This window comes from Ambystoma mexicanum, chromosome 6p, assembly GCF_040938575.1.
Source record: "Ambystoma mexicanum isolate Mex_15411 chromosome 6p, UKY_AmexF1_1, whole genome shotgun sequence".
Classification (NCBI taxonomy): Eukaryota; Metazoa; Chordata; class Amphibia; order Caudata; family Ambystomatidae; genus Ambystoma; species Ambystoma mexicanum.
Window position 1 is genome coordinate 359,274,206 of NC_090935.1, and position 27,943 is coordinate 359,302,148.

The window sequence follows — 27,943 nt, forward strand, 5'->3', positions numbered from 1 at the left end:
CCCAGGCCCTGTCATTGGGAATCGGTAGATTCCGGATGGAGACAAAATGGCCCCATGGCCTCTTGCCTTCCATCACCTGTTACCTTGATCTTCCCGAAGTCCCGGGAAGCCCTGCCTCTGTCCCTTCCCCCTGACTGGCTGTTAGGTGGAAGTTCCATATATGGTAGTGTGGGGAAGTGCCGACCAGACTGGCTGGAGCCTTCTCAACGACTGTATGTTGTGGGTACGCCTGTGGGTGGAACCTGGGTGAATGGAGTGTGTGACGAATATACATTCTATGGTGTGGCTGTCTAGTATCTGGTAGTTGACACAATGGTTGAGACAGCCCTGCCCCAAACCGGTATGAATGCAGCTTGGAGTGTTGAATGGCTCGGTACTTGTTCCAATACACATAACTTGTTGTGAGTGTCTGGAGAGAAGTGAATGGCCTGAATGCCCCGTGTGCCCGATTGGCTGCCTGCCTGCATGAATGACCGTAGTCGTGATTGGATGCTTGAGTGTGACCCAGCGGAATGAATGGGAGATCAACAGTATATCTGGGGACCTCTCACTGCTAGGAATCGTGTTCAGAAGCTGAAGTCCACTACGATGAGTAACTGGAGTAACTGAAGCTTGATCTTGAAACCCTGCTGGACGAGAAGAATTGCTGTTGCTCTCCTTCGCAATCGGAAAGCTGCTGTGCTTCAAGAATTGACCCAGAGAGGACCTGGTAAGGCGCCCTCTTCCCGAGCTACGAGGGACCATAGTTCACAGCTGATCTTTGCCTAAGCTCCCTGGTAGACAGACCTTCGACAGGCTGCCGACCCGATACGGGGACTGCTGCGGAACTCCAAGTAGAAGCGCCCGGACTGTTGTTCGCCACTGTCGACTTCGACTGCCGTCGCCGACTGGAGCCGCCGTGCTCCCGTTGCCTAAGAACATCATTGATCCAAGGACGCCCTCGTCCGCATCGTCGCTGCTGTATCCTGCTGGAGAAGGCCTGACTGTCGATGCGCTGAGGAGCATCCACCGGTGGGTTTCCCGCCACCCAAAGACCACAGAGACGCCGACGACTCGATGCCCTTGTAGGCAACAGTTACTCAACTCTTTGCGGTCCAGAACTATCGATACCGAGGTGCCCCGCACGCCTCTTCCTGGCAGGAAGTTTACGCTTCTCCGTCAACGAGCACCGCTAGGGACGACGCGGACACTTCACCGTCATAGCTCGACCTGTTCTCCGTTGGACGTTCGACGACCCGTGACTCCTGCCTGAAAGGGAGGACACTCAAGGGTTGTCGATTTCCCCGACAAGGAACGCTACAACGCCAAGGTACTTTGGGGTTGTAGAACTATTGGAAAGTCTAGTGGGAACAATATATGGACTGGGCTTGTATCTTTCTTCTACAGGTTGCCCAGGTGGGGGGGGATCTCCACACAGAGCTGTGTTTAACGGTAATTGCCAGTATTCTGCCAATTGCTCTACCTGCTTGCTTTCCCTTCCTCTCTCTACTGCTGGTTTCCTCTTTATTCTTTTCTGTGTCTCATTCTGACCGTATGCACTTTAAGGAGATCTAATAACGTTAGTGGTACCACTTTAGAATTGTATATTTTTACCATTGTTGATCTTACAAAGTGAGTTATCGTGATATTGTATATACCTTTGAACATTAATTATATGAAGACTGTGTTGTAACCGATAGTGTGTGTGGACATTCCTTTGTGGGTGCTTGGGGACTACATTGTACTTAAGAACCTGCTTGCATCAACTCCTGAGAAGCTAGGCTTTGATTGCTTGTCCATTGCTACCATAATAGAGAATCTTGGCAGGGGTCTCTGTTCCTCCCCTCTACCATATAGAGAGCTGAAGTGCAGACCACCCCCTCCGGTCTTTACAACATTCAGCAGAAGACAAGGCCTACCAACCAAGTTCGAGTGGAACTGACTTGGTCACTGGATGCTCGGAGGTCACATGACCCAAGCTGTCAAAACTGCAGGGTGTCAGACCGCAACTTATTTTCCTTGATGATGGAATGCCTAAATATATAATACTGAAGCAGGATTGACGGGACCCGAATGAGATGATAGATTGCAACGTGCATCTTGCAACGTGCATCTTGCACCCAAATAGAGGATCTTTGGAATGACCAGACTCAAACATCAGAATAATAAGTTCTACAAATTGCCAATTTTGCAGGCCAACCATAAGTTGCCACTGTGCTGGATGAGGAAGTCTTGGATCCATATGTAAACTGAGTGAAGGATCTTGCAGTATGTAATGAGAGAGAGGATTGTTTTAGATTGCAGGCACTCACTCAACCATCTCAAGTAGTTGCAGAGTTCAGAAATAGCATGGAAGGGAAAGACCAAAAACGGTGGGGGGTGGCTCTGAGGATGTTCCAAATGACTGGGGGAGGAAGGCAAGAGAGGTTGGCATTAAAAGTGATAAGCCATTTAATGCGCACAGACTGTAGAAGATCTCCACGTTTTTAGTTTACTCGTTAGAGGAGACGGATTGCTCAATTATTGTAGGGGCGCAGTATAAAGAGTACTGGGTCAAGTTGTGACCTTGTTTGATGGGACAAATATTGTAGATTGTCACAGATACCAAGCAAGTGGAATGCATGTATTTAAAGCAGCAAAAACGTGAGGGTGCTAGATGTCCAAGGGAGTTGAGTGGTGTTAATATTCAGAAGTCTTGATAAATAGATGTATCCTCTAACATTGTTGCATTCCTCCAACGTTAGTGTCGTTGCCTCCCATCCATCCCACTCTCCCCCGTAAGTGTCAATGTGTCCCCAGGCCCCTTATGATTGCCTTTGTGCCTCCCACCCTCCCCCTTGCGAGTGTCCTTCCTCCCCCTTCACCTCCTTTCCTACCCTATTCTATCCTCCCCACCCCTTTCCTCCTCCTGTTAATTTCCGGCACTACCTGAATTGCCATCAGGCATAGTAATCATAGCCGGCTGTATTTCTCATCCACCTACCCTCTCCTCCTCACTTTCCCTCCCCTCGTCTTGCTAAGTCTGGTACTACCTCAATTGCCATCAGGCATAGTAATCTTAACTGCCTGTCTTTGCAGCCAACTTGCCCTCTCCCCGCCCCCTTTTATGTCCATTAGCACTTACTCTTATCATTTGTCCCGTGACCTTTGATATCAGCTTGTCTGTCTCCCCCTTCCCTCCTTGTTTTCTCCTCCTATTTCCCCCTCTAGCACTATTTGGAATCATCGTCTGACATAGTATGATAGACACTTGTGTTGTTCCTCTCATTCTACCTCACTCCGTACCCCCCCTCCCCAACGTCCCCTCCACTTGTTATTCATGCACTATATCAATTGTTGTTAGGCATAGTAATATTACTGCTTGTTTTGTCTCATGTTCCCCTTCCCCTTTCCTTCTTAACTGTTCTCTGCACTTGCACTATTTGAAATGTCGCCAGGCTGATGATAGTTTTTTTTCACATTCTGAATTGCTCATGGACGTTAGTATGCGCTTGTTTTTTGCCATGTACCCTCCCTCCTTGAAGCGCTTTGAAACATATTGTGTAAAGGTGCTATACAAATAAGCAATCAATTCAATGCTATTAAATTCAAGTCACATGATGTACAGGATTGCAGAAAAAGTGTCGATGGAACTGTCAATATTTATTTATTTTAAATAGTGCCCCAAGAATCTGAATGTCTTGTGCAAAATACTGATTGATATGCGGCATATGCAATCGCAGATTCCACATTTTGAGAACATCAATATGGAACAAACCCTTTCGTAGGGTTGTGGGTTAAGTAGGAATAAAGCTCAAACAAACTAGAAGTCAACCATATTTGAACGAAATGGCTGTTTTATATATAAAGATGTGCTTATAGATCAGAATCCTGACCTATCCCGATTTTATTTCTACTTAGGAAATACTTCTACCCTTTGGATTCTTTGATTAAGGATCTACATTCACCCATTCTAATGAAGTGCAAGTAAGATATATACAACAAAGTATGCATTTCAAACACAGGGCAGTGCTTTATATTGTTAGTTTGTTGTAAAATGTAGAAATAAAGGACAAAAAGCTTCTTAATTTAGAAAGCAGTATTATATAATGGGGTGTCTATATTACACTCCTATAAAACTAAATAAATATTGTCATGATAGAATCACAAGTTGCCCCAAATGCAGGGACAGCAGTGTGGATATGTTACATATGATGGTATTATGCCCTAAAATGGAGCTTTTTGGAAATACGTATGTGTAAACAATGCAAATATACTTCACTCTGTGATTAGGGCTGACCCTCTACTACTGCTATTAGACTCTGTGGAGGATTTACTCTTAAAATCGGATGGAACAAGTGATGTTTAAGAGTAGCGCTCTCCCTCTCTCTCTCTTCGGCGACGTTGAATAGCACATGGCTAATTCCTATTGATGGGGAAATGCATGCTCTATCCCTTGGGAAAAGTCAAGCTTAGCTTGCATGAACGCCAAACCAATCAAAGAGGGAAGTGACAGACACACTGGATCCAATGTGACTTTCCTTTTACATCTTTCTGACTACTGGATTCAGGAATGGATGTCTGGACTGATTGGAATTAATGAGAAGTCAGTGATCTGTCTCTCTCTCAAAGTCCAAGGTAAGTACCATTATATTAATAAGAGTCCACACTGTGCGACAAGGTTATGAGTTATGTGGCGGACATTGCTCGAAATCCTTACCCAGGCACCCATTGATGTGAAGCTTCATATTTAAGGGTTCCAATTCTTATGATAACAACCAGGACACAAATAACTATTGCCTTCACTATAAATCTTTCCTCACTTTGTTGGGACTAACAGTGTTGTACCCCTTTTGCAATTCCTTTCACACCATCTCATACCAATCAGCACTTAGCATTATACACGTTTCCAATTAAGTTTATTCGACGGTTGTTCCCAGCTCTGTTGATGGTGAGAAAGGGCAAGGAGATTCAGGTTTCACTTTTTTCCTGTAAGCTTGCAGTCCAAAGATTAATTCCACACTTAGGGGAGTGTTGTTAAGGGTCTAAAACTTGTTAAACAATGGCAAAAGGGAGGGTATGCTATAATGCATGCAGCCCCTGATCTATTGCTGTAAACATAACAAAATAATGTATCAATTTAAAATTCATCAAAGGGTGTGTTTTAATACTGTAAAATCATAATGTAAACGCTAAAATAATGTTAACACAATACAGTCACAATAATGAAAGAACATAATGGCCATCTCTCTGTAAGCCTATATAATAAAAGAGGCAATCCTATAATAAGCCCAGGGATACAATAAAAAAAATAAAAGGAAGGAAGGAAATTAACAGGAGAACAAAAAGCCATGTTTTAAAAGGCAAAACTATACAGAAATACTTCAAAAATCAAACAAGGAAGTTCTTGCAGCAAAGTGCAATTGGGCATAAACAAGGTCAAAACACACCACTTACCATTCTAGGTGTAAATTAGGATTCACAGCCACATATATTAAGAGTGCTCCGAAAATTAGCAGGTATGTGCCATAATAGATTGCATTTTCGATCAACGCAGTTTTAATCTTCCCTGTGATAGAGAAACCTCCTGATCTTGCATATGATTGCATGAAAGGTAGCATAATCCTAGAAACAAAGACAATTCTGTAATAATTCAAATGGCACAGAACAATGGAAAAGACAGCAATCAATCCAACTGTTCCATGAATGTAACCCATTGAACAACAAATAGAAGTTACTGACCTTACGAATGTATTCAATATAGCACTTTAAAATAAACATCCATGGGTGAAGCAGCATACCACTGCCTAATGTATCACCGCAGGCCGAAGTAGGCAAAACATTAAAGCAATTTCTTCATTTCAGCGAGCGGAGAATAAACATGCCACTCAAAAAGAAAGTTCCCCCCTCTAGCAAGCATTGTGTTGAGGGATAAAGTTTACTCTGTGTAAATGCTACTAGATCCTTTAACGCTCAGTAGTTATTCATGATCCAGGAGCCAGTCTGTCTCCACCTTACCAAATTAAAATATTTTCCAGGTCCATGGCCACTAGTCAGTCAAGGTGAACACGGAAATGGCGTGTCAAGAGCACACAAGAACCACCTGATCCTGACATAAGGAGAAAGCCACCTTTTGTGCCAAGAACACGGCTTGTGGCAGTAACTGCATATAAACAAATATTGTTAGAAATTATGTGATAAAGTCATGAAAGTACATTAAATTTTGAAAGAATTTTATGTGGTCAGGAGTTTCGTAAAACCCTACCGCCCTCTTTTGCTCAGGTCGACCCACACACTGCTTGTATTTTAAGGTGAGAATGACCAACAAAACTGTCACGTTCCAGCTATCTTCCACTGATAGTGGTCTTTCATTCATAGAAAAAAAAGTGACCTTACAAGTTAGTGTAACGACTGGATTAGAGAGAGGGAGTAGGGATCAGTCATGTTCTGTTGCATCATGCGACGCTTTCATTTGATTAAAAAAAAAAAAAAAGATTTTATTTTTTTATTTATCACAAATAGAAAACAGTTAGCCAAGAAGCACTGCGCAAAGGGCATACTAATGGCGGTCATCGTACCATTGCTTTATGTCATGATATACAATACTTTGCATTTGTAATATTGTTGGACATTCAAAGTATCTCTTGCTCAAATAGAAGCACTTCGGTGATGCATCTCCCTCCTGCATCTATTCTTCTTTCACCCATCACGGATATGCCCAAGCAAAAACCGCTCTTTACAACTTACCTCCATGCACATGTTCTGCAGTCTAGGCGCCTGGTACATAGAGACATGTGTGTAAGCTTGTATACGCTTGTACATATTTCCCAACCACAGCAATGCTAGTGTAAATAATCAGGTATAATCTTTTAAAAAGGAGTAGATTTGTGAGCTGGATTCATACATTTTTTTTAGATGTTACATTGGATTTGTTCACCAAAACACAGTCAGCCATTTAGGGAGACTATTGCTTGGTCCTATTATTAGGCAATGTAGTCTCCCCGTTTGAAACCGTGCATCAGTTAAGTTGCTGAGCAAGCAGGGACTTAGAAGACCAGGTATAAACCTCTCCAACAGTTTCCTACTATTTACTTTTTATTTATCCATGTTAACCGTCACAGCCTACAATTAGAATAAAAGATATAAAATAATGGGCCCATTACAATGGCCAGATGAGCACCCAGCTGAAGTAGTTTGGCGCTGGGTATTCCATTAAAGAAATGTATCATTGGTCCTCACCTCTCAGAATGTATCCCCGCCCGTCCCAAAAAAAGGAATTACCTCATATGGTCAGCCATCTACTCCTACAAAGGGGGTAGGGACACCTCCATAGGAGGATAAATATGCATCTGGGCGAATAAATGGTGTAGAGCGGACAGCGTTGTACTATATATGAGAAATAAAATGCCTGATACACCTGAACATTAGGGTTGTAAATGGCACACTGCAATGTATGTCAGGCCCTATTCGGTTTCAGTGCGCTAACAACACTACCGCTTCCTGGTGAAAAATAAACCTATATGTGCAGAACTGTACAGGAAGTCGTTTTCTTTGTCTTTAGGTTATCATATATAAGCTCGAGTTTCCCGGGTGGAGCCAGGGAGGTCAATGGAGTCCCTCTTTCCTGATAAGAGGGATTATGTGTCAAGACCTCGCCAAACCCAAACAGAACTTCCCAGATCCCAATCTGCAGAAGCAAGCTTCCTGATGCATATATCCCACGCATGCCAGCTGTGTCCACAGGATAAACAGCAGGTTCCAGTATGTTCCGAAACGCCTCTCGAGCATGAGCAATCTGTCAGATCAGCCAGCCCAGACTGAAATTGCGGCTGCTTCGCTTGTGTAAAGTCTGACAAATTGAGCAATATATCTCCACAGTTTAAGATGGCAGCCCGCGAAAATGTTCTCAACTGCAACGACACATTTTTCTGCCTGATGGAACAGCAAAGTTCAAGGCAGGAGTTTTACCATATTGCATAGCCCCTGACACTACTGGGCAGGAGTGTGAACTGCCTCAGACTGTTTGTCCAAAGTTTTGTTCACTGCTGAGGCTCAGTGTTTAATCCAAAGATATTTTAACCGCTTTAAGAAAGAGGTCTTTGAATAGGTAGGCCGGTCTAGTATGCTTTCGCAGATAACCCAGCCCTGCCCCTCACACTTGAAATTCAGTGGCTTGCTTTAAAATCAACTTCACATAAATATGACCCCAATATAAAAAAGAAAATGTTTAACCTCAAAAGCTCTATTGCTCAGACAATCCTAAAAGGCTTTTGAGGTCAATGAAAGGTTTTCATTCGACAGTTCTGAATCACAAGGGATGCCGACAACGCCACAGCAGGTCAGGAACGTGGCTCTGAAGGGGCTGGGCCAACATCGTATCAAAAGCAGAGTGTTGAGAGGGCATTGAGAGTACCAGGGCTCGAAGCAAACAAGAATGGACAAAAACAAGTACGCTGGCTTTTCTGAGGGCATGAGAAATACAGGCACCCATGCAAAACCCACAAGGAAAAAGAAAGAGTAGGTATGCCCTCAATAGAGAATACAGGTAATAATTACACCTTTCAGGAATTACAGTTGTGGATCCATATGCAGGTTTATGTTGTATATCCACCAACAGAAGGCATTGGTATGGCTGTTAACGTTTTTCTAAAGTCCAACTGGTGTGGGACTTCATAAGAGTCCCTTGGTATTAGGGCCCCAACTCTTAATATAGGCCTGTACTACACAAGTCAGTAGATTTGCTAAGCTATCTGACCGGCATGTATAGCAATGCGTTCCTCCATGACCTACTTATCTCATGATAGTTCCTCCAATAATCTTTGATAGTTTTCCACCACCATTACAATAACAATCCCTTGTGGAGGCATCCTATTAAAACTAAATGCACATGTGATGTCACCAGAATGACATTTGTGATGGCATCTTTGATGTCATGGTGTTAGTCCTTGCAGTGCACATTGGTGGCACGAGTTATGGTTACCATAATTGTTGAATTTCTGTTTTTTCCTCGGTTTTACCTGTAACCATAACATCCCTGTAACGTTTTTCCATTGAATTTCATAGGTTTTTGCTAGTGCAACTTAACCATAACGTCCCTTTAACAATGTTTTTGTTAGTGAATTTCATAAGTTTTAGTAGGGCACTGTAAGCAGACCGTTGCTTTAGCACAGGGTTTTCTGTAAAGAGGATAGGTATTTGGTACGGCAACATAACCATGACGTCCCGTTAACAACGGTTTGTTACCGATTCCTTGGCTGCCCTCATGATAAACGTGTGTGTAGAAAGGGCAAATTGTCTGGTGTATGTATCCATGTGCGCTACCCCTTACTTTTCCGAATAGTGTTGGTGTATCGTAGCAGATGTACATAGTAAAATGTTGTTTAGTGTGTCAGTAGGCTCGCTTTCTGTGTTAACAGTGCATGATAAATCTGTGTCGCACACTACTGGCTGAGAGGACTACAGATGAGCAATTTGGACGTTTCCTAGGGAGACTGCACCTGGTTGGCGATTGTGCCATCACACTGCAAGTATCCGTAGGACTCCATTAGTGACTGCATGTCCGCATCTTCAAATGCACTTTAAGTAATTATGGAAGCGCACCCGTTTCCGTTCCACACCTAGACCCATGCACAGGTCATCCACAGTATGCTGGTAACACTGCCCCTGTCGACAGCCCTACGGATTCATGCAGTAGGCTACTGCATTCAAAGTACTGCTGCCGACTTTGTGGGTGGCTCTGCAAACCTACCAATGTGTGGCTAAAGCACTCCTAACTGTATAACGGCCACTGGTAAACAAGGAACAGCAACCTGCAGTGTCACCTGGGCGTGTTAAATGTTGCATTACTTTGATTCATCTGCTGCTTGCCTTTCCATGACCCATGAAACAGATACATTGTGTCTGCACTCAGCAGTGTGACGGAAAGTACCAAGAGGTCGTCTGCCGGTTGTACAGTTGAAGAAAACATAACTGCAGGTGGGACAGTTTGTAGCAAGTCTGAAAAATGGCAAAGCTGGTGCACCTTCCTCATGCACACACTAGTGCATGTAAAGGTAAGCAAGGAAACAGCAGAATATGCAGAGCACAAACAATCTTATTGGTGGTTAGAAAAGCGCTGTAGCTGCATGGGTCGCACTAAATAAATGGCTTCCTGCTGCACATAATGAATGCTGGAGAAGGAACAAGTTACTTACCTGTAACTGTTGTTCTCCAGCATGGGTCTGGCATGGATTCACATGCGAACCCTCCCGCCTACCCCTCTGCGGCTCTTCACTTGGTCATACTGCCACTTCACGTGCTACCAAATCTGAGGATGGCTGCCAGGGAAGGGGCTTAGGTAGAGGGCAGTCATTGGCTGGGGGCAGTATGACCCAGAAACCAGTGATTGGTTACTACTGAGAAAGACAGATCAGAAACGAAACTGATACTGATTTTTTCTATACCGAGGATTCCCGGCCTGACGAAGGGGAATATTCATGAGCATGTGAATCCATGCCAGACCAATGCTGGAGAACAACAGTTACAGGTAAGTAATTGTTCCTTCTCCAGCATGGGGTCTGGCATGGATTCACATGCTCATGAATATAAGAATATTATAGCAGTATACACATGCACAGCCACGGGAGGTGGCACAAGGCTCAATATTCAAGCAATACAACAACTCAACATTAAGCAACTCTCACCTCCTCACCAGGCTCACCTTAGGCGAACAGGTTGCGCAGCTCTGCCTGGCCGACTCTGGCCTCCTCCCTGGAATCCCAGTCGACGCAGTAGAATCTCGTGAAGGTGTACGTCGACCTCCACGTAGCAGCCCTGCAGATGTCGAGCAAGGGCACACCAGACAGGAACGCCATAGTAGCAGCGATCGCTCTGGTCGAATGCGCTCTCGGACGGACGGGCAGCGGTCGGTTTGCCAACCAGTGACATTGCACGATGCAGCCGGAGAGCCATCTGGAAATGGAAGTCTTCGAGAGAGCCTTCCCTTGATTCACAGGCCCAAAGTTCACAAACAGCTGTGATGTCTTCCGGAAACTCTTTGAGCGGTCCACGTAGAACTTCAGTGCTCTAGCCACATCTAGCGAGTGCAGAGTCCTCTCAGCCGGCGACGAAGGCGACGGGAAGAAAACTGGCAACACCAAGGGCTCGTTGAGGTGGAAGTCGGATGGCACCTTGGGCATGAAGGAGGGGTGCGTCCTCAGCACCACCCTCGTGTCGTGAAAAGTCAAGTATGGAGGCTTGCAAGACCGGGCCTGGATCTCTCCCACTCGTTGTGCAGAGGTGATGGCCACGAGGAATGCTGTCTTCCACGCCAGAAACTTCAATGGCACTGAATGCATAGGCTCGAATGGGGCCCCCATGAGCCTAGTTAGTACCACGTTGAGCTCCCACGCTGGGGCAGCCTTGGCCAAAGACAGTAGGTACGGCAATACTTGAGGGGCCGTAATCCGCAGAGGGTTAATCTTCTGTGCTTGGCACCAGACAGAGAACCTCTTCCATTTGTGTCCGTAGCACTTGAGAGTTGAGGATGCCCTGGCCTTTGCAAGAACCTCTCTGCAGTCGGCCGGGATGTCGTATCCTCCAAACTCTAGTGCTGCAGGAGCCAGGCCTGCAAGTTCAGCGACTCTGGTTTGTGATGAAGAATGGCGCCTCCTTCTCTCGAGAGAAGATCCGCGTCCGTCGGTAGCTTGACTGGTGTGGACGCTGACAAGTCCAGAAGGTCCGGGAACCAGATCTGCCTCGGCCACACCGGTGCGACGAGGATCATCCTGCACCGGGACCTCTTGAGCTGGTTGACGAGCCGGAGTAGCAACGGCAAGAATGCATAAAGCAACAGGCCGTCCCAGGGGAACGAGAAAGCATCACCCATGCTCCTCGGTTGGGGAAACCTGCTGGCGAACCTCCGGCACTTGGAGTTCGCCGCCGTCGCGAAGAGATCGATCTGGGGTTCGCCCCATCGTCGGAAGAGTCGGTCCACTTGATCCTGGCGCAGTTCCCACTCGTGGCACGAGCGCAGCTCCCTGCTGAGTGAGTCGGCGATGGTGTTTTTTATCCCTGCCAGATGAAAGGGTACCAGGAACATCCCTTGTGCGATGGCCCAATGCCACAGATCCTGGGCTTCCTTGGACAGGGCAGGGGATCTGGTTCCGCCCTGCTTCCGAATGTAAAACATCGTTGTGGTGTTGTCGGTGAAGATCCTCACCACCTTGCCCTTGAGGGACGGGAGGAAGGACCCGAGGGCCCAGAACACTGCGCGGAGCTCCAAGATGTTGATGTGGAGAGTCTTCTCCTCCGAGCACCAAAGGCCCCTCGCGTGGAGGCCCCCGGTGTGCGCTCCCCAACCTTCCAGGGAGGCATCCGTCGTCACAGTCACCTGGTGGGCCGGGGCTAGGAAGCCTGTTCCTGCCGTCAGATGAGCTCAGACACCCCACCATCGTATCGCCTGACGGAATGTCCTGTCCTCGAAGCTGCCCGTCGTCTGGATCCAGTGGGCGTCGAGGAATTCTTGCAAGGGCCGCATCCGAAATTTACAATGGGGCACCAGATAAATGCAGGAGGACATCATTCCAAGGAAGGACTTGATAGACCTCACTCTAGCCACGTCTGTGGCCAGTAGACGTTGCACCTTTCCTAGGATGGTCCTTATCCTTTCCTCCGACGGTGAGGCCCACCGCGCCACTGTGTCGAGCTGTGCTCCCAGAAACAGGGCGACTTGTGACGGGACCAGGTGGGATTTTGGAAAGTTGATGGAGAACCCCAGGTCTGTGAGCAGCTGGACGGACTTTGCAGTGTGTTCCACAGCAAGCTCCCTTGTCCTTTCCCGTATGAGCCAGTCTTCCAGGTAGGGGTAGACGTGGATCCCCTGCAGGCGCAGCTGCGCCGCCACCGGTGCTAGGCACTTGGTGAACACCCAAGGCACCGATTTTAATCCGAACGGGAGGGCCTTGAACTGGTAGTGCCGCCCTTTGACCACGAACCTGAGGAACTTTCGGTGCCTCTTTAGAATAGGGATGTTGAAGTAAGCATCCTCCAAGTCCAACGACGACAGGAATTCACCCTCCTCCAGCTGTCCCAGCACGTGCTGGAGGGTGACCATCCGGAACTTCTGTGCCTTGATGTATTTGTTTAGTCGTCGCAGGTCCAGGGTGGGACGCCATCCTCCTGTCTTCTTCCTCACGAGGAAGTATCTTGAGTAAACTCCGGAGCCCCGAAGCCTCTTCGGGACGAGCTCGATGGCACCTTTCCTGAGCATCGCCCGCACTTCCAACAGCAGTTGAGGGATGTATTTTCCTTCCTGGCCACGGGAGAAATGCGGGGGCATCTCTTCTGGAACTCAAGGGCATGCCCCAGGGCCAGGGCGTCCAGCACCCAACGGTCGGTGGAGATGGACTTCCACCCGCCGACGAACTTCGTCAGCTGGCCTCCCACCGGGGTGCTTCGGCGGGGGCCCGACCCGACAGACGGTTCAATCCTGCTTGGAGGCCGCTTTGCCTCCTTGGCGACGACGGCGGGATCCACCTGACTTGCCGCGTTCCCTGTAGGCCTCCTGCGACGAAGACCTTGCCGCTTGACGGTAAGTAGAGGTGCTGCCGCCGGCTCCCTTGGAGGCACCCAGTCTGCCTCCGGAGCTCCGAAAGGACGGCCGTCGCTGTTGGAGCACCCCCAGTGCACAGGCCGTCTCCGTGTCCGTCTTGATCGCCTGAAGGGATTCATCAACCGTCTAGCCAAAAAGGTTACCATCGAAGGGCATGTCCAAAACCTTGGTCCGAACCTTGGTCTGAACGTCCTGGCGGAAATCCGTCGCCCTGAGCCATCCTCGTCGTCTCAGGCAAACGCCATTGCCCAACTGACGGAAACCGGACCGGTGTTGGCGATGTTCGTAGCCACCGTAATGGCGTGGTCCGAGGCAATCTCACCTTCCTGCAAGATTTCCAGGGCCTCAGCCCTCTTGGCATCCGGAAGGAAGTCCAACAAAGGGGCGATCTTAAACCACAACTCCCTGTCGTAGCGGGCTACGATGGCCAGGGCGTTGGCCGCCTTGATGGTCGTCGCTGCAGATGAGATGACCAGTCGTCCCATCGCATCCAGTTTCCTACCCTCACCGTCCGGAGGTGAGGTTGAAGCCGAGGCCGATGCACCGCGTTCTTCTTGGCCGCCGCCGAGACAACCGAGTCCCGGGTAGGTTGCGCTCTAAGGCACAAGGGGGCAGCGTCGGGGTCCCGGCACTTCTTCTCGTACCGGTCCCTCTTCGCAGGAGCCGTGGCAGGGTTCTTGAGGAGGGCGTGCCCCTCATCCCAGATGTCATCAAGAAGCGGTACGGCGAGGACCGTCTTCCTTTTAGCTTTGCGCCGCTGGTAAAGGAACCCCTCCTTCTTTTCCTCGGGGCAGAGCTGGAAGAGCTCGGATGCCCTGGAGATCATAGTCGCGTCCATGCCTCTTTCATCCCCGTGGGTAGTGGACCGGGGGGAAGGCAGAGAAGGCCGCAGAGGCGGGTGAGGAGGCCTAGTATGCTTCCTCCTCCTCTTAGGCGGTGGGCTCCCCGAAGGTCCTGGCTCCGGATCCTCCGTCGGGTCTGGCTCAGGCTCCTCCGTCGGGGGAAGGGGCAACCTAGTCCTTATCTCCAAGCATAAGGACTGGATGGCTGACAAAATGGCCGCCGAGGTGTCCTGCGGCGCCGGAAACGTCGCCCTCGTCGTCGCCCTCGTCGGGATCCCTCCCGATGGGCTGTGTCTCCTCCACGACTTGGATGAGCTCCTCTTCAGAGGTCGTGTCCGTATCCACGACGGCCACCACCCCCTCACCCCCTTTATCCAACGAGGACTTCGTGGGGGTCTTCTCGATGGGCCTGAAAGACGACTCCCTCCGCGGTGGCAGGTTGACTCTGGTACCTGAGGGCGCCTCCACTGGTGTAGCCTCCACAGGCTGAGCTAGGGCCGCAGCGACATCCTCAATCGAGGTCCTAGCAGGTTGAATCACGGCCAACGTCACCTTCTGTACGCCCGGGGCCTTCACCTTCGGGGAAGGGTCCGAGCCTCGCTCCCCCACTGCCGGAGTCTTCGAGATCGACCGGGGCCTCTCCAGAAGCTTCGCCGGGTCCTCGGACTTCCTCTTACCCGAGCCAGAGCGTTGGCTCGTGATCGATGGCGCCGGGGAGGGTGCGCCCTGCCTGGCAGCCAAGGACCCCGACCGTTCGCCGCTCCCGGTGCCCGCGGACTTGCGGTGCTTAGCCTTTTGTTGGGCCCCCGTCGCCGGGGCACCCTTACAGGACTTAGAAGACCGCTCAGACTTCTTCTTCTCGCCTGGCGGGATCTTACCTTCCAGCCAGTTGGGGAGACGGTGGTGGTGATCCTTCAGGGTCCGCTCCGACATGTTTCCACAAAACGCGCAGTCCTTTTCCTTGTGCGTCTTGACCTCATGGAGACAGTAGAGGCATAACAAATGCTCGTCCTCCTTGAAAACGTTCTGAAGCTGGCATCCAGGGCAGGTCCTGAATAGCTTCCCGGGCGTCGAGCTCCCTTTCTCCTGGGCCATGTCCGGGGTAGGCCTCGGAACTTCTGGAATCCTCCAAAAGCGTAACTCGACGAAATCTTCACCCTTGAGGGACGTAGAAAACTCCGAAACGGATCCCCGTTGATCGGAAGTAGAAACGGTGGAGCTTGAGGCTCTTTTAACCAAAAAAAAAGAGAAAATCTCCTGAAAAAAAGCACAAAAACGCAGCAAAAGCTCGAGAGCTAAGCACGAGGACTCCCAACACTTGAACGTGCGGTAAAAATCTAAGGATGGCTGCCAGGGAAGGGGCTTAGGGAGAGGGCAGTCATTGGCTGGGGGCAATATGACCCAGAGACCAGTGATTGGTTACTACTGAGAAAGACAGATCAGAAACTAAACTGATACTGATTTTTTCTATACCGAGGATTCCCGGCCTGACGGGGAATATTCATGAGCATGTGAATCCATGCCAGACCCCATGCTGGAAAAGCTGTGTTTCGCAGTGTTGTAAAAATTCTTGTATTCCACAATGTATGAATATCCGTGAATGCTACCCCTAACACTAATAGCGTAGCATAAAGTGTTTGTACTGCATGTGACAACAAGTGAAATGAAAGCACAAGTGACAAGTGGGCAGGCTACTGCCCTGCCAACGATTACATAGGGTACTTTCATGTACAGCATTTGCCACATCTGCTGCGGGCAACAAGAGGAGCACTCCTGTAGGGCAGAGGAGCTGTAAAACAACCTTTGCAAACCATTTGCCGTGCTACAGACCCTTAGCCGGCAAAGGGCATTGTATTGTGCATGTACTTCAATGCGCTACTGTTCAGAGGGAAGGTACTTGGAAGTGCATGGGAACAGTCCTTACAAGAGCATTACAATGACTGGCACCTATGTAGGTGAGGGCCACCCAATAATTCTGTCTCCAGGCAAGTCCCGTAAAGTAAAGGTGCTGCCCCTTCTGTACCAGACCTTTCCTGCCGTTCCTTCTGTGACGTGTGTGAGAACACCATAATAAATTAAAATGAACTGGGAAAGGAAAAAAAGGTACATAAAGAAGGCACCTTTCACAGATCAACAACGTAATTGCCAATGCACACATGCAGGGCGGGAGGCGTGGCAGTGTGATAAACAATGTAGTTCAATCGGTTAGAAAGGGGGTTGCTGTACAAAGAGGTTTCTTTATGTGTTGCAGAGCGTTTTCAAGAGTCAGTGCGCAATACTTCCTACAAAAAAGTCACTACTTTCAAGAAGGGCACCAATCCAATTTAGATGGGGTGTGTAGAAATTGGGATGGCTGGCATAGCAAGATGAACGTTATAGCTGGGGAAACTTATTCGTGTTGTGAAACGTCATATTCCCATGGGCAAATTATGCCATTGGCACATGTCGAACAAAGGCACTTCTTTGCAATGTACCATGCTGTCTGCATTCACAGACCAAATAGAAAATGACACTGCCACATCAGTGGCTGCATAATGCGATACAAACTTATGCAAGAGATCGGAAACAAACGCATCAACTGGGCAAGTGCCACCTTCATCGCAAACGGCACTGAAACTCGTTTAACATGCTGTGCAATTTTCCCTGCACAATGGAAAACAATAATATCGGCATGATTGCGTGTCACCAAAGTGTCACACAGAGAAACCAAAATCAGGTACTTCATTGTAGCTACTCCATACCACTACACATGCACATGATAGATTGCAAAATGAGTAGCCACTGCACAGAGTTTTCCATTCACTTTCAGTAAACGTAAATCATAATCCCCTAAAACCTGCATGCAGTGCCTCGAGAAACACACAGCCATAACCGCACCCTCTGCATTGCTGTCAACAAATACACAATGTAGCACAGTCTGTCCGTACACACCACACCCAAATAACTTTATTGCCTAATCCCGTAGCCTCTGTAGGCCCATTTCTATGGCCGTCATCTGCAAAAGGAGTGCATTTAACACGTGCCACCCTGCAACTATCGTGATATTTGTGTACTTTGAGCTGTGCGCAAGCAGGAGTGGGGGAATAACTTTCAACCAGGGGAGCGGACGCCGTTAATTGTGTTGGCTCTTTGGGGTTTTATTTATTTATTATTTTTTTTTAAAGGTGCTTCCCTAGAAACACTTTTTTTTGCAGTTTTCAAACGTAAATGTGTGTTTTCAATGTTAGCTCACATTCTTACAATAGGGTCTTCAGTGCAGTGTGTAGATTGTGAAACAACATTTAATTGCCACTGGTCGACAAAGACATGCTATTTGGCATGAAAAGGCGTATGTATCGCGAAACAATGTTCTCATTCTCACAGGAGAACATCCAAGCAGCACTCTAGAAGTCACACATGCTTCTGTTGATGAGACCCCCTTCCGACCTCTGGCTGGCAACAGGAGTCATTGGAATACTTGCACACTATTCCCAGGGGTATACATGAGAAAAGCACCTTGGCAGTAGGAAAGATGCGCTGCACTGCTTTCATCATAATCTTCAGTTGACGGAACACACGGGAACAGGCATGTAACCCCAAAAAGAAAGCTCCAAAGTGCATGATCACAATATGCACAGTTGCAGAAGAGGCCACGCGTCGACATTCAACAAGCAGTCTGCCGAAACAGCACGCTTCGACACTACACCACAAAGTGTCCACTCCCTCTGAACCGAAATTGCCAGATAAGTCTTCTTGGAGGGCATACACGCACAGACCTTCCACAAAGCCATCATCCACGATGAAAACTGTGCGTCTTGCCTTGTTTGCCAGCCGCAGTACAGAAAGTAACAGAAAAAGTGATGGAAGAAGCGCAGAATGTGGCACGTTTCTTCCCCACCCCCACCCCAGTACCTCGAGGGCCGCAGCCCAGTCCTTCCCTTCGCACTATCTTCTCTGCAGCACCACCTCATTGGCTTACACGTAAGTAGACACACAAACGCATCTACCAATCGCATCGAAGCTGCCATCATCCAACACTGTCACTCCTGAACAACACTTAAAATGTACCTTTACAATGCAAGTGTCGTGCCATTCCAAAGCACATCCACTACAATGTTTAGTAAAAGAATGCACAATTTCGCCATCCGCATACAGCCACATGGCCACCTAGGATGTGGCAAGTGTAATCCTGAAACTACTACACAATCCGCAACCTTTTCGTGATAGTGACAGTGGGGGGGGGGGGGTGGCGGGGTAAGCAATAGCAAGCTGGATAGGTGATCGGGGCTTCCATCGTAGATGTATAAAGGTTTATTGTTTTTTTTTTTTTTTTACTTGTGTGCGAGCAACTTTTTCTCTTTATAAGCGTTTGTTTGGCTCTCCTCACATTTTTACCACATTCTAGTCAATGCTTCTTACACAGTGAAAAAGAAAAAACGGCATCGCCAATCTTACACAGTGAAAAAGAAAAAACGGCATCGCCAAAAAGCGTTTGTTTGGCTCTCCTCACATTTTTACCACATTCTAGTCAATGCTTCTTACACAGTGAAAAAGAAAAAACGGCATCGCCAATCTTACACAGTGAAAAAGAAAAAACGGCATCGCCAATGGCGCTCAAATAGTTGCCATTTCTACGGAACCACTGCATATGTTGCAACCTCATGATCTCATAGTGGGTGGAGAACATGCCAGCAGTCTGCATAAATTCACGCATAATTCTGTTTATAACACACCTTCCGACCTCTGGTTGGGGACATATTACACTGTCATGGGCCGAAACCCCCTTTTGGTGTTATGCATGAGAGAACGTCCTCCGCATCACTGCGTTCAGCAACCTCTTCAGATGACTTATTAAACATCCACACGGTATGTAACCCACATGTGCACAAAAACAAAGTCAAGGTTCGTGATGGAGATCACATTTCTGCAAAGGCGAACCATCCTGCCGAAACTGCAGTCACCCTGACAGCCACAGAAAGCGTCCACTCCTTCCAAGCCGACATTATCAGCAACTCTTCTTTCCACAAAACACCTGTGCAGATTGCGCACAAAGGTATCACCGACAATAAGCACTGTGCGTCTCTCAATCTCGACCAACCTCGCAACAGTATTGGGACGAATTGTTACCACCCCTTCCTGTCAACCACACCCTAAACACCTAATTGCCTATTGGCCACGATTCAATTCCCATGTGCACCATGGTAATAATGGCAGAATATGGCACGTGCGCTTTCCCATCTGCAATGATGGCCACGGCCCAGTAACAAACACACAATACTTCTTCCCTTTGCACAGGCATTTTTGCAGCACTCCCCCATTGGGTGTTGTCAAATTTTCAAACATGCATGCAGCAAGCACATACAAAACCTCTGCATTGCGCACTATCATTTCTGTACACCACTCCATATTAACTTATTACACGTTCCGTTTGATTCCAAAGCCCCTCCACCAGAAACTTCTGCTAAAACATGCACGATTGCAGCATCCACAAATATCCTGAGGCACACCCAGCACACCTTTCGCCATGCACACAACAGTGCAGCCCTTTCCACACCCATCACAACACTATGGATCCATGCATGTGCTTATGTGGGCACCTAACATTATACACAAACGTAACATACGTAGCACCACTTCTACCCAACTCTCCCACACCATAAAACACCCATTCACCAAAAAGTGTCAGTTAGCAGAATCCACAATATACCACAGCCTGCACCAACCCTACCCACTGCCATTCACAAATAATTGTGTCACTTGCAACCTATGCACAACAGCTTGACAACATTGGGCCTACTTCAATAAATCTGCACACAGCACTGTAACCAAGCACATTTAAGCTGCACTTCAACCATACCCTCTTCCATACTCGCATTACATAAACATTGCACCCTGTGTCCACACTACACATCTTCTTACTGCAACATTTCCTGCTGTACACCAAATGCTGTAGCATGTTTCAACTATCACCACAACAATGGAACCCACAATACACACTTTGCAACTCGCTTGTGCTGCTCTAGCACGTCTACAATGTGCTCCACAACCACTCACAAAACATCACCACCCTGTGCCTAATGCACTGTCAAACCTGCATTGCTGCAATAAGTGTGTTCCTTGCACACATTCCCTGCACCGTAATGCAACCATTCATGCCAGCATTTCTCCATGCACATATGCACCACTGGCACTAGCACTCCTACCCAACCTCCATACCGCAATGCATATGGACAGTGTTAAATGCAACAGTTACCATAATTATCACACATTACACTGTCTCCGGCACCCCTACGCCCTTTCATTCATATACTATTGTCTTACCCACTTCCACTCAGAAAATATTGTGTCACTGCCAACTTAACCACAAAATGCTCACAAGATTGTCCATACTACAAGCAATCTGCGTACAGCACACTATCCAAGCACATACAAGCTGCCCTTCAACCATACTGCCAATATGCAAACACTGCACCCAGTGGCTACACCGTATAACTTTTCACTGTAGCATCTCCAACCACACATCAAAAACATTACCACGTTCTAACAGTCACCTGACCTGCAACCCAAACAAACGCATGGCAGCTCTATTCTGCTGCTCGATTGCGTCTAATATGCTCCTCACCGATTCTGTACAAGTCACCACCCTCTAACGGATGCACAGTCAACAATGCATTACTGCCATGGTTGTGTCACTGTAAACCTTGCCACATACTGTTCGAAACACTGCCCCTACTCCAACCAATCTGCACACACCACACTATGCAAGCACCCCCCTCTACCGGATACAGAGTCACACATGCATTGCTGCAGTGGATGAGCTGAAGCTGTAGGCTCTTGCCCAATAGTGTAATCCTTGAACAAACCCACCTCAAACCTAACTGCATGCAACCATGCATGCCACCATGTCCCCAACCACCGCTATCCATCTGCATAGCACAGGCACCCGTGCTCCCACTCGCCCTATTCCATGTGCAATTCACTCCCCTTCTAAAATTCAACTGCCACCACTAACCACGGAAAGAGGTTTCCGCAAACAGGCCGCGGCAGAAGCTATCGTGCCCTTATGACAGCTGCCTCAAATCACCACACACAGTTGTCGGCTCTCTAGGTACTCGCGATTTGGCGCAATACGCACCAATACTGCAGCCACTCCTCCGTCTTCTTCCACCTATTTGTCACATTAACCACTTCTCACTTCCCTACCCTTTCCCTCCCTTGTTGCGGCCAACACATGGCGCACGGTATATTTTTCAGATCCTTCCGCTGGAGCACTGTCCTCCAAGACACCATGGCAGCGTTTATCAAAAATTGTTGATGCACAGCACGCTTCCCTCTAGCCAACCACCGGCTGCGTCCAAAGTTCGCCGACAGCACGCCGTACCGCAAGCCAATGACACTTCGGTCCACGAAGTGAACAGGGAAATAGATCCACAGAGCTGACCCAGATTTCACTAATATTTTAGAGACGTACATTTCAGTCGTTTGCAACTAAAGTACTGGCCTGATTCCCACCAAAGACACAAAAGCATGCTTTCTGACTGAAGCCCCCGCTCCTGCCGCAAATTTGGGGAAATTCCGTCCAACCGTTCGGGCAGTAGCCATGCACAAAGTTTTTCTCCATTCAGTGCATGGGGGAAAACAATATTAGGGACCCCACCTAAACTCAGGACATCCCGTCCACTCTCCTCTCCCCATCCTCCCTGCTCTTCCTCTGGTGCTTCTTCGGCCACCTCTCCTCCCTCCTTCTCTGCCTTTCCCCTGTTATCCTCAGACGATGTTTCTAGACAAGTCCGATCTATTAAAGTCTCGTCAAAACAGGTTCACCCCTGTTCCTCCAAAACCATCGAGGACCACATTGATACCCTGGCTCCTGCTCTGGCGGACTTCTGCAACCACTCATTCGCCACTAGAGTCTTCCCCTGCCCTCTGAAGCACTCCCTTGTGCACCCTCTTAAGAAACCCTCTGCCGACCCTTCCTGCCCAGCTAACTATTGTCCAATCTCCATCACTCCGTTCCTAGGCAAACTCCTGGAAAAGCTGGCCATCTCCCAGCTTAATCTTCACTCTGAATCTGTTGGTTGTCTCCATGACCATCAGTTTGGCTTCAGAGCTGCCAGAAGTACGGAAACTGCTCTACTAAACATCCATGAAGACCTGCGCTCCAATCTCGATTCCAATACCCCTTGTGTCCTTATCTTACTTGATCTCCCTTATGCCTTTGACACGGTCAACCATGCCATCCTGCTCAACCATCTCTGTGATAACCTGGGTATCACCGATCAGGCCCTGGCTTGGCTGACCCTCCTCTCCGTTCGACCCTTCTAGGTCCAACTTGGGTCCTTCCTCTCCTCTACCTCTACCTGTGGTGTTCCCCAGTGGTCTAACCTCTCTCCATGGCTGTTCAACCAATACCTGGCACTTCTTTCCCACTGCATTGCCGCTCTCTGCCCCAACTTTCAGTGCTATGCGGATGACACTCAACTCATTTTTCAGGCTCCCCTCGGCCACCTCTTCTTCTCTCATCTCTGACTGTCTGCCATCCAGGAGTGGTGTGCCGCCAATGATCTCTGCCATAATGCCAGTAAAACCGGGATTCTCCTCATGGGCACACCGGCTCTCTCCTTTCCTGTCATTCCCTGGCCAGCCTCTCTTGGCCCTATACCTGCTCCCACCTGCGAGGCTAAAAACCTCGGGGTCATCTTCAACTCCACACTTTCCTTCTCTCCTCACATCTCTGACGTCTCTAAGAAGTCACACTGCCAGCAGCACCTCCTCATAGGTATTCTTCCTTTCCTCTCCTTCCCACAGAAGCTCACTGTCTCCACAACCCTGGTTCTCTAGGCTGGACTACTGCAGGTCTTTCTAAATCTGCCTGTCTCCACTCTCCGCCCTCCGCAACTCATCCAAAACAGGACTGCAAGACTTGTCCTTGGCCTCAAGCCCAGGGATCGTATCTCTCCAGGACTGAAATCTCTGCACTGGCTCCCAGTGGCAGTGAGGATTAAGTTCAAAACCCTCTGCATTGTCCACAAGGCCTTCTGGGGCCTGGGACCTCAATACCTTCAGCTCCCTCTTCCTAAATATCTCCCTTCTCAAGCTCTTCGCCCATCCTCCTCCAACTCCCTCAGGGTCAGTCGCTTCTCCAAGCAGCAAGTTGGTGGTAGATCTCTTTCTTCTTGTGGGGCTTCCCTCAGGAACAGTCTCCCTGAAACTTGAGGAGAACATCTCCGGTTCCGGAAGCAACTCAAGACCTTCCTCTTTGATTCTGCTTTCTATCCTCCTCTCCCCTGCTGATCTCCTGGCTGAATCTGAAACTGCATTGGTTACCTGGCTACCCTCAGTTCTAGGGCCCAGGTCCCCCCCCACCAGTTGCACACCTGCACTGCACAGCGGCACTGCCCCCTGGCAACCTTTGCACACGGGGACTTTTTATGCATCCTTACAGCCCCTACTAGCACTTGACACCTGATGTCTGCACTTACACTTGCCACCAGCTGGCCACAATTTATTTATTATTTATTGCCTTATTTATTTTACTGTTATCCTTTGTACCGCACTCCCCCTCCCCGTTCCCTCCGCACTTGCGCAATCTCAATGTCACCTGGCCCAATAGGATCGTTGTCTCGGTTTTCCCTCTGCTTCCCCTCCCATGCCTCGTCAGGCCTTGAAACTAGGCGTGTTATAAATGCAATATCATATCAGAACTTTGCCCCCCCCCGCACGAAACCTCACCCACCTTGGCGAAAAGATTCAGAGCCGGTTATATACTTTTTTTTGCAAACTTTGGGGAGGATTCCTCCAGGGGGAGCGAAGTTATAAGCCACTGAAAAAGTGCTCTTCCTAGGAGTTTAGCAACTTTTTTTTTTAAACTTCTTATTATTCAGCGTGGCAGCAAAACACAGGCGAACAGCGTCAGGCAAATACAATATGAATACAATGTCCACAGTGTAGGTGCGCAGAGGTTGCTTCACATAATAACACAATCAATAGGCACATTTACAGCATGGGGAGGGAGACGGAGAACTATGATAGGGGTGATGACCCGAGCTGGTTGGGGGAAGTGGGTGGGGGAGAGGCATCCGGTGTCGTGTTGAGGTCGGACATGTAAGAATGGAACCTGAGCCAGATGTTCCTAGGCCTGGAGTGGGTGGGTTGCATAGGAGACCAGGCTTCCTCAGAGTCCGAGGCCCACGTGACCGCTCTTAGCCATTGGGCGTGTGTGGGAGGTGAGGGGCGAAGCCAGCAGAGCAGGATGGATCGCACCGCTAGAAGCAAGCAGAGGCCAGCTAGTTTTTTGGAGTTCCGGGAGAGGCCTGGGAGGTGAAAGAGGCATAACACCAGGGAAGGAACAATGGGGTGGTCGAGCACAGCAGACACCATCGAGCAAACTGCCTCCTAAAACTGTGAGGCGGGGGCAGGACCAAATCATGTGAATGTAGTCGGCATTATCCTGACCGCATCTAGGGCAGCTAGTAGGGTGATCACTGGACATGCGATGTAATCTGATCGGGGTGTAATGGAACCTATGTAATACTTGGAACTGAATAAGTTTAAACCGGGAGCTGAAGGACACTCGATGTGTGTGCTCGCATAGGTGTGCCCAGCGCTCATCCGACATTTCAACACCAAGGTCTACCTCCCACGCACGCTTCAGTTTAGCAAAGTCTTGGACAGATCTGGATTGCAACATAGTGTATAACCTGGAAATTTTGCCCCTTGTGGGCAAGGGGGAGGCGAGTTCCTCGATGGCAGGGTCGTCCGGTGGTAATGCGGGAAACATTTGGTAATTACGCTTAAGGGTCCTGCGGAGGGATGAATATTGGAGCCATACACTCTGGCCGCTCCTCAAGGGCAATGGGAGATCGCCATTCAACAAATATACCCTGGTCAAACACATCACACAGCAACTCGTAGCCCGCATCAGCCCAGCGACGAACCGTGCCTGGTGGAACCCGTGCGACCCCCGGGAGGAAATTCCAAAGAGGGAGGTTGCCATGGAAGGCGTAAGCAGTTCCGGTCAGCCTCCACATTTTCACCAATGCGAGGGATGTGCAGGCGACCGGATTCTGTGAGTCCAGTGCCAGGGGAGCGGTTGTATCACTAAGGAGCGGATGTTGCGGTCACAGACCGCAAGTTTCTCAAGTCGGACATGCGGGGGAGGGTCCGTTGTATTAAACCAGTAGGAAGTATATTGGATCTGGGATACCAGCCAGTATTTAAGAAAGTCAGGGGCACCGAAGCCCCCGTTAGTCATGGGGGTAGACAAGGTATCGATTTTTAGGCGGACCGCACCCGAGTGCCAAAGAAAGGAATTAACTGTACGGGTCAAATCACGGAAGAAGTCCCCCCCCTGGCCACAAGGGTACATTAGTGAACCTGTAAAGCAACTGGGGCAACACCACCACCTTAAACAGCCCTATTCTGCCTGCGAGGGAAATCGGGAGTTTGTCCAGTCTTACACACCTGACACCGTCAGGTGTGTAAGATACTTCCGATAGTTCTCCTTGAAGGTCAGCGCCTGCTGGTGCGTTACCTCTATCCCCAAGTAGGTAAACGTGGATTGAGCCCATGTGAAACCCTGGGTGTTAGGTGGGGGGAGAGGGCATTCCATGAGTCAGAAGAGAGTGGATTTCGAGCGATTCACTTTAAGGCCCGAGATCCGGCCAAACTGAATGATGTCCTCCAGTATTGGTGGTAAGTTGATTGAGGGAGAGCGTACAAACAATGCGTCATCTGCGTATAGGGACACTATGTCCGCCTGGCCTAGAGTGCGGAGGCCTCTATGAGCGTGGAATTGGCAGAGCATATCAGCGAAGGGCTCTATTGCTATAGCAAAGATCAAGGGAGAGAAGGGGCACCCCTGTCTCGTCCCCCTGGCGATCTCAAAGAGAGGGGAGCAACGGTCGTTGGTGCGGACCCTAGCCACAGGAGTTGAGTAAAGCAATCTGACCCAGGAGAGAAAGGAGGGTCCGAATTTGCAACTCTCGAGAACCCGCCATAGATACCGCCATGAAACTGAGTCAAACGATTTTTGCATGTCGAGTGTGGCAGCCACTGCGTGCGTCTCGGGACTGATTCTGTTAATTATGTTAAATAGACGCCTCAGGTTCAGGGAGGTAGAGCGACCTGGGATGAAGCCCGCCTGATCTGGATGGATGATAGATGGCAAAAAGGGAACTAACCGGAGCGCCAGAGCCTTGGCGTATATTTTGACATCACAATTTATAAGTGAGAGCGAGCGATATGAACCACATTGCGAGGGGGATTTACCAGATTTAAGTAATACTGTGATTGTGGCCTCACAGAGTGAAGGGGGAAATACACCAGCCTCCAAAGACTCCTCCCAAAGAGCCAGCAGGTGAGGGAGCAGCTGTGACTTATAATGCTTGTAAAATTCGACTGGGATACCGTCCGAGCCAGGGGCTCGCCCCGAGGATAAGGAGTCAATAGCGTCTGACAGCTCCTCCAGTGTGAGTGGGGAGTCAAGGGAACCCGCGGTCTCCGGAGATAGGGTTGGAGTTTAGCAACTTAACCATAACTACACGGCCCGCAGTAGACAGACAAGCAAATTTAAAATACAGCAACTACTAATAACATTCAATGTGAAGTGGAATCAATATAAGAAACCATAATGCGGGTGAGTACATTTTTTCTATGCTTTACATATCCAGCACACAGAGCGACGTCATTTAAGGTCAGCATCAGCACGTCTATATTATATCAGCTTCGAAAAATTGAGATGGGAGGGAAATTTCAAAGTTCGGCAGAACACAACTAGCAACTGTAAATAACAAATACACTCTCCCAGAGGGGTATAGGCAGTCTGCTTCCTAGCAATAAAGGTGTTCACAATTAAAACCTATGGCAGGACCAGAATTGCCTAAGCCAAAAGGATCAGAAGATGGACCTTTGGGAAACTAGGACAGCCAAAGTCAAATAGACAGTTCCAATTCTGATGAAGATCTTCAGATGAAGTTTGCTAACCAGTCAGTGGTTCTGGAAAAAACACAGGAGCTCAAGGGGAGCCTACCGGAAAGTGCACAAGCTGCAAGGCCTGCACAAAGGAATTGAGGTCAACTCTCAATTGAAGAAAACAGCACTTCCCAAGCCAGGAAGCACCAAAAATGGCACAAGGTAATTAGAACCCAAGCCCCACAGTACCTTGAAAGCGAAGAAGAAATTGCAGATGACTTCTTTCTAGGTGTAACGTTGCAGACCCAGATTCCTTCTCCTTGGTTGTGGTGACGAAAGGGGAGACCTCTGGCAGGCTTCTCCAGTAGCACTCGGGAGAAGGGGTCGGCAGCAATGGATTCAGCTCACTCCAGCGGCTCTTTCTGGTTTTGGTGCCTTTTTCTTAGTACCAATGAGAAACAAATATCCCCAGTTGGATTCTCTTCGATTACTCGGTCCTGAACTCTGTTGAGGGGACGTTTGGTGAAGAATTCCTGCCTCTGGAGGTCCACACGGATGCCTGCAAACTTTCGGCCGGAATTGATCTTCGGAAGATGATGCACTCGGTAATGGGCCAGGTACACTGGCTATTGGGAATCTGCAGTTCAGGAAAGTCACAGCA

General features: G+C 48.7%; 1 protein-coding gene and 1 long non-coding RNA gene across 2 annotated transcripts in view; one reads left to right on the top strand and one right to left on the bottom strand.

Moving 5' to 3' along the window:
* The window catches only part of LMBRD2 (LMBR1 domain containing 2), a 1,998,085-nt gene that overhangs the window by 1,685,271 nt on the left and 284,871 nt on the right, over positions 1-27,943 (bottom strand). The window contains exon 5 of the mRNA XM_069627129.1: positions 5,416-5,583. Within this exon, the coding sequence (XP_069483230.1) occupies positions 5,416-5,583 (168 nt within the window). The remainder of the gene's footprint in view (positions 1-5,415; positions 5,584-27,943) is intronic.
* LOC138511451 (uncharacterized) overlaps positions 1-27,943 on the top strand; it is a 680,777-nt gene that overhangs the window by 103,971 nt on the left and 548,863 nt on the right. The window lies entirely within an intron of this gene.